At 36.1% G+C, this 8,162-nt stretch overlaps 1 protein-coding gene across 1 annotated transcript; it reads left to right on the forward strand.

The window, feature by feature from the left end:
- Positions 1–2,773: 2,773 nt before the first annotated feature.
- On the forward strand, positions 2,774–5,106 carry LOC117102032 (rhodopsin-like). The gene is made up of 2 exons (XM_033242248.1): positions 2,774–3,020; positions 4,084–5,106. Exon 2 carries the CDS (start codon positions 4,087–4,089, stop codon positions 5,077–5,079), a length of 993 nt encoding a protein of 330 aa, XP_033098139.1. The 5' UTR covers positions 2,774–3,020; positions 4,084–4,086; the 3' UTR covers positions 5,080–5,106.
- Positions 5,107–8,162: the final 3,056 nt, after the last annotated feature.

Consider the following 8,162-nt stretch of genomic DNA (forward strand, 5'->3'; position numbering starts at 1 on the left):
TTTATATTTTTTGTACGTTTTCCTATTCTTAATAACATTAATTTGAGCAATTGTACGTCAAACCGAATTTCCGAAAGGACAAATAAAGTGAAATATGAACTATGAACTATAATACTGTAATAATGAGACATCAGAAAAAAAAATCTCCCTCTACATTTTTATTTCTAGCCGTGCTCTTCGTTAAAGATCCATGTTGTCAGATTGGCCGTTTTCTGAAGACAGACACAAATGTGCTGACTCGTTGGTTGTTCCAACTTGATTGTATGATTCTCTGAGAAATTTGTATTTGACATGATTTACTATGCCAGAAAACTGTAACACGTGCAACGTACCCGCCCCGCGATATTGTATTAGCTCCATTTGATTGGATGAGAGTTTTACTTAAAATAGAAGAACAAACCAGTAACCCTGGTGTAGTGCGCTATTTATTTGTGTTCGAATGTATAATAACAAAACCAATCCTACTTTAAGTAAGGTAGATGATGAATATTTAGCTGAGCCTATGGTAGAGTTAGGCATATAGTCCCCCGGGGCATATTGTTGCATTCGATGCAGTACCTTCTCCCTTTGCCTATGTGCATTGGGTATAGTACCGCTAGATTGCAAAGAAAATAGCCCTATCCCTAACAATAATAACACAATAATTATTGTATAGGTGTAATTTTGCCCTACCTGACGTGAAAATGTACCGAATACTCAGTACATTTGAAAACAACTGCGAAAAAATCGCAAGTTGTTCTCGGGTGGGACTCGAACCCACGATCTCCAGATCACTAGCCTGGCATCATACCTCTAGACCACCGAGCTTGCGCCTGATGGCCAGGGTTGAATTCGAGTTCAAGTAAGCAGCAGGTACTGCAGTGTTGCTAGTAATTGTTATTGTCGTGATGGAATAATAGACAATAAATTTCAAATGTACTGAGTATTCGGTACATTTCCACGTCAGGTAGGGCAAAATTACACCTATACATGTTTCTCCTGACGCAAATCCAGTTATTATTCCATCACGACAATAACAATTACTCTCAACACTGCAGTACCCGCTGCTTACTTGGACTCGAATTCAACCCTGTTCATCAGGCGCAAGCTCGGTGGTCTAGAGGTATGATGCCAGGCTAGTGATCTGGAGATCGTGGGTTCGAGTCCCACCCGAGAACAACTTGCGATTTTTTTCGCAGTTGTTTTCAAATGTACTGAGTATTCGGTACATTTCCACGTCGGTATTGTCTATTATTCAATCACGACAATAACAATTACTAACAATAATTATTTATATTGATATAACTAATATCATAATAAATATTATTTAAAATACTGATAATAATAATATACAATAACAATAGCATCATTCTGGTAGCACCAGGATTTTAATGAATGGGTGGGGGTCAGTGTCCCCAACGAGAAGCTTCTTTACGACGAAAGCGCCGTTGTTATTGTTGAAGTGGGCGTGGTCCAGGAGTGAACACAAGATAAACATTTAGGAATTTAAATGCATATTAATTTTTTTCTTTAATAAAATGAAAATACAAAGCTATTTTTAGAAGTGAAGTTGGATTGAGATTGCTGCATGAGAAGGTGGGGTTGTTAAGAAGGGAGTCAGAAAACCATTAGAAGTATAAAGCTTAGTTCGAACATGAGAGGTGACTAGTGTTGGATGTGGTTTGCTTGAATTAAAAGAAAGGTATTTCAGATGACCATTATTAGTATTATCATGGTATTATTAAGCCTATGTAAATATGCATAATAGGACTATTAATCAGATTGACTTCTGAAGTGAATTTAAAAAATTTAAAAAATACAGACATACGGTACCGTTTTGAAATGTGATTCAATGTTTCATCTGACCGCATAACCGTTAACCTTTTTTCCCAGGAAACCTCACCTTTGCCTGTTATGATTCCGTGGTATATTGATGACGTAGTAATATGGAGGCGTGTTGACTTTTAATATAGTTCTTACTGACCACTCATAAATCTGATCCAAATGTCAATATCATTAGGCAATCACTAATTGAATGATTAAATTTGACACTGTGTTTATTAGACATAATTTCAAATTAACAATGTTAATCATAGTATATTGCTGCAATAATTGTGTGATTACAATGTCAGGTTAATTTCTATAAAAAAAAAAAAAGAAGACAGTAATAGTTATAATTTATTATTATTATTATTATTATTATTATTAATATAATAAGTAATATTACATAATATGAATGAGAATAATGATTATGATAATAATATACGATATTGTTTGAAGGTTTACAATAATGATATAGTATATATTAATGCTTGCAGTACACCACGTGATACCACCAAGGAAAACCCAAACCCACTAAAGTGCTGAGACTTATTTCCAGTGGGGTCTGTCCTTCTGGTGGTGAATAGGGTACACTACTCTTTTCGAAGAGTGTACTGCGTTCTTTAACGTGTACATGGGCCATTTTTGCACACGAGACCAACGGCTTAAACGTCTGATCCGAAAGACGGTGCGCTTTTTGAAACTTGCATTTCAGCTTGGCAGCTGAAACACAGATAGAGCAGCGATGGGAATTAAACCGGGGACCAAAAGATCTCCACTGTTCAGCGCACACACAGTCGCTACCACCTGTTTATCCGACTGAGGTAGCTGCTCTTGATAACCATAAGGATAATAATAATTATTTAATATTCATGATAATTGTAATGATCATGAGAAGTCGATAATGATAACGATTATAATAATAGGAATAGGAAATAATAATAATAATAATAAAATTAATTAAGCTGTTTGTGCATCAGTGCAAAGTCTAAGTTGGTTACTGTGCATTATTGCTATGTTACTTCCTGATGGAACTTTATCATAATTTCTTGTGTAAATAGCAAGACATTTACCGTACGTGTTTATTGTCCGCTGGTCTGTTCAGTCACTGTATCGATGCACGAAGAAGCCTGACAAACCCGTTCTGACAAATACGTTAATATAGACTATTTCAAAAATTCACTCCATACTGTTTAGGCGATAAATCACTTGAAAGCTATGTAAGTATTACTGTAAAACACATATTTATTATAACCTGTCTTCATTTTAGATGTAATAATATATAACACATTTCCCCTAATAACATTGGTGCTGCTTAAAATATATAGGAAATAGGAAACAAGTCTATCTATTCCTAAGTCCAAAACTTCTACCTAGCCACCACAGTGCTATGTGGAAGAGTAAAATAACATTACCACTGGAATAAAGATGAGTGTGGTTATTATTAATATGCCTATAATACCGTCCTTCAATTTCAGTGCTCTGGATTCGAGTAACAGAATGCTCAAAACTGGTTTCTGAGGAATATACTAAATAGAATCATAATCACATTTACTTGCTGATGCGGGCTAATTTTAAATGTTTTTAAAGCCAGGCTCCGGAAGAATTTTTTTGTGATATGTTGTAGAACTGAAGACATAAAAAAATATATATGACAAAAAACTCGAAAGCGGTTAAACAGATACAGATTTCTGAATATTTAAAAACTGTAGGAAATAGGGGCGTAACCACCATTTTCCCACACCTTTTCCCTTAGTTTTTATATATTCAAAAATCTGTATCGCATTAACCGCTTCCCAGTTTTCCGTCAAAAATGCTTTTTGTGTCTTTTTTCTTTCGGAGCTTGGCATTACAAATTATTAATCCAGTTATTGAGTGAAATAGACCTAAGTCTAAAATAATCGTTAATGATTAGTTTACAGATATTTTATGTAAAATTAATGTTAATGTGGAGACAAACACTCAATTAGATGGAGCCAATTACATTCCCGCATTTGTAATTAACCGTTAGGCCTATTCCCAGCGGATCTTTTGCCAACCAACGGAAAAGAAAGTTTTCTGGTTTTGGTATGTATTTTGAGCTAGTCCAATGTTATTCACATTTAAGCTTTTTTTATTCGTCATATGTTTACAAGTTTATAAAACACATGATATTAATTTTCCAAAGAGAGATGATGATTAAAAATGAAATAAGAAATATACCTTTTGAGGTAGCATTTTTGTTAAATACAGGAACGTGGGCCTACTTAATTTTCATGAAGTGAATACTTTCTTTGATTTCAGATAATGCCAGAGTGTGAGATAGTCAACATTTCTAGCAAAGAACCTTCAGATGCAGGAGAGATTACTCTCCAGGTATTACGATATCTCGTGACTGTCTTGGGTGTTACAGCTAACTTCTTTGTGATTTTAGTGTTTTTCATAAGCAAAATATACCACAAAAACTTGACATACCTTTTAATATTACAGCAATCGTTTATAGATTTACTTGGCTGTTGCTTTTTTCTGGGTTTCTACAACTACGCACCCCCGACGGGTCAAGGTGGAATTGTGTTTTGCAAGTGTCGAATTTTTTTCTGGTTTTTTTCGTCTGCCTCGACTTACAATCTTGTGTTTATTGCTACTGAAAGATATGTAGCTGTAGTTCAACCGTTGGTGTTCCGAGCCAGGATGAACTCAAAGAAAACCTTATTGCCGTTGTTGTGCTTACCGTATATTGTAGCTGTCGTTGTTGTCTTTCAATTAGCGATCATTACCAAGTATCAGGCTGGTAAATGCAGGTACTGTTACAAGACAACTGTACTACATTTCTTTTCTGGTTTGTACATATTTTTAACTAACTGGTTAATTCCAGTGAGTATCCTGACATTTTGTTATAGACGCGTTTACCTGACACTCAGAGAAAGAGACAAATCAAGATATAGGAGTAATACACCCCAAAGAAGTGAACACTACTGCGTTACGACAAGTACAAATGAACTATGTAACGCACCCGACCCCAAGAGCGCAGGAGATGATAGATATTATAAAGAACAACAAGATATATTGATAACGATGTCGATTATTGCCATAGTATTTATCGTGACAATAACTCCAGATTTATTGCTTTATCTTGTCTATGCCATTTGTTCATGTTTTAACTTTGACACCGATCCCATCCACGAGGTTACTGTTATGCTCGTAGCATCGAGCATGTGTATAAATCCGTTTGTATATGCATTTAAATTCGAATCTTTTAAAGATGTAGTCAAAAAAGCGTATCGGCAAGCTTTTAAATGAACTGAAATCACATTCAGTATATCGCAAGCCAACTCACACCCAGGTATTTTTAAATACCTTTAAACAATATACAAATGAATACGTAGATTGGTTATAAAAACAGAAATATGTCTATAATACGACAATTAGCTTGATTCAGTGGCGTAGCTGCGGGCAGTGCAGCCAGTGCAAAGCACTGGGGCCTAGGACTGTTAGGAGCCCATTCATAAATAGACCTAAAAATAATAATTAAAATAATTTCCAACTTAATTTTGAAGAAGAAAAAAAAAACGGCCAGTGGGCCCCTAAAAAATATTCGGTTTTTAGAGGAGTAATTATTGATTACTGTGTTCATTAGTGTATTCAAGGGGGCCCAGTCGGCCCGATCCCCTATTTTTTTCAAAATTATAAAAAAAAATATATAGGGAAAAAAGGAAATTATATTCATTATATAAGTATGAGAGTACCATTTCCGGTCATCTAGAGGTGCTAAATATTCATAAATGTCATTACCTCAGCCCCATACACGGTGAGGACGAGGTGGTCTTCAACCTCCACCTGTGAAAATCCCTTCCTGGCCCCCTCTATTCGAATTCACTGATCCGCCACTGCGATAGTTTAATCATAGAGAAAATAGAACTTCTCAATGGTTTAATTTTACGTTCCACCAATTTTCTTAATTAGTTTAGAACAGTAGCTGCTGAGACCGAATATGCCCCTCTTAAATTAGTTACGAATTCGATTATCACTAGTATTGAATAGCATTCTGGAGTAGGGGTAAAAGAAGCACTTCTTATAATGAATTTTCTGAGAACTAGAGAATTCCCCTATCAGATCAAAGGGCCCGGCAGTAAATTTTGCACTGGGGCCCTTTCGCACCTACTACGCCGCTGGTTTGTTTTAACTGTCCGTGTTAAATAAACATTAATTAAACATGGCGCACTAATTAATATGAATCTATTTAATAGGAAATTGACTAGAAATCGACAACCTCATCAGTGGTGGATCCAGGAATTTGAAATACAGGAGGCCCAGGAAGGGACTTTTTGACAGATGGAGGGTCTATACCACCAGCCCCACCACGGTTGGGGCTGAGGTAAGAACATTTACGATTATGTCAACTCTAGATGGCCAGAAATGCATTCTCGGATTTAGAATGTGAATGTAATTTTCTTTTTTTTCCAAATTTTTAAAATCTTGAAAAATTAGGAGGGGCAAAAAAAAAAAAAAAAACCCCAAAAAACAACAACAACAAAAACATTCGCATTTACCACCAAACAAGTAGCGGGCCATGGGACTTAATGGAGCATTAAACATTACAACTACGTGCAATTGTGAATGATTGACAATACACACACGACTATTTAAATTTCATAAAATTCATTAATTTTTTTTCACATTCGAGTTGGTAACAAAGAAATATCAATTATAGTTTGTGAAAAAGAAACCAATTAAAGTGTAGGCCTGGTATGGACCAAAGTGCAATGCCGTAGCCAGCTATTGGGACAGTTGGGACAGTCCCACACAATTTTTCTAATAGGTCCACAAAGAATGGGTCCACATTTTAAAAAATGGGTCCAAATTGGTGAGTCGAATGGCCGAGCGGTTAGCAGGGGCGCCGCAGGGGCGCCGCAAGCTATAGCCATAATATCGGCGCTGGTTCGCACGGCACGCTCGCCAATGGTTCTGGTGGTAGAACAAGTCTTCTCGGATAAGGACTATAAACCGTAGGCCCAGTGTATACAGTGGCTCGTGTGCACTATAAAGAACCCTGTACATCCTTCGAGACGAGTAGGGGGATACCCCGGACACATCTGATGTGTATAAGAGACAGCCCCTGTGGTGGACGACGAGAGTTGCTGGTACCGGGTTACCGGGTAGCACAGACACGAAGGGACCCTTAGGGGCGAAGAAAGTCATTGATCGAGTCACTAGTCCACATTTCAAGCGCCCTGAGCATCTCACATTAGATGGATTTGTGCGCTATATAAAACTACACTATTATTACTATTATTATTAAATTATGCAATTTTATGCAAAATGAGTCCAGATTTCTCATATTTAGCCTAAAATGGGTTAATATTTTAGAAAGTGGTCCAGATTTTTCATATTTTGCGTCAAATGGATCAACTTTCAAGAAAATGGGTCCACATTATTTGAATTTGCGCGTAAAGTGGGTCCACCCAGATATTGTCCCGCACGGTTTGAAAATTCTGGCTACGATATGGACAGAGTGTACTTGTAGAAGGTGCGTTTGGAAAGTTGTGCTCAGGCCACTTTAAATAATTTGAACTATTTTGAACTTATTGACTATTGATTAAATTTAATGTGCTTTCGTCACATACCAGGCTTATCCCGGTAATCCTCTGTATACCTACTTTATAAACAGTCGTTGTGCAATCGTAAAAACAGGAAGAAGCTTTTCTTGCGCAACCTCTCACCAGATACCGTTATGAAATCGATAAGATGTTATGTTCTTGGCGTACAAGTTTTTATTGGTATTAGTTGTTTAAATTCCTTTTAATGTAAATATTTATTCTAAGGTGAGCATTTAACAACATCTATCGATTTTATAATATATTATCAAACCTAATAGACAACCGAGATAATTCACAAAATTGTAAGACATTCTGTGATGAAAATTAATTCAACATTTATTCACGAGCTTTAGCAAGCAATATAAGCAGGATTTGTCAAGAGAGTGTAGGGGCATATTTTACAATGTGTATACTAGGCGGTCCAATTTATAGTTTCACTTTATCGAAGACAAAGCACCGGTCGAATACGCTAATAATAATACCAAACAGATGTGTTTAGAGGATTCTGAATGCGGAATGTTTCAGTTTGATTATTTTGATTCATGTTAATTTTTTTTTAAATATAAAGTTAAATAATATTCAGAAGAGCGCTGTGGGTGTATTTTGCTAAGAAGTTTATTAGAAAGAACAAAACGCTTTCGGTCATTGACCATTATCGACGATGGTCAGTGACCGAAACGTCCGTTCCCGTTCTTTCTAATAATAAAGTCGTGTTGTTAAACTTTAATAATAAAATACAAATAATAAAAAAAGTTTTTGGCAAAACACACCACAGTGTTCCTTGGG

Source organism: Anneissia japonica, unplaced genomic scaffold (assembly GCF_011630105.1).
Source record: "Anneissia japonica isolate Jap-2015-1 unplaced genomic scaffold, ASM1163010v1 scaffold997_len2565447_cov190, whole genome shotgun sequence".
Taxonomy (NCBI): domain Eukaryota; kingdom Metazoa; phylum Echinodermata; class Crinoidea; order Comatulida; family Comatulidae; genus Anneissia; species Anneissia japonica.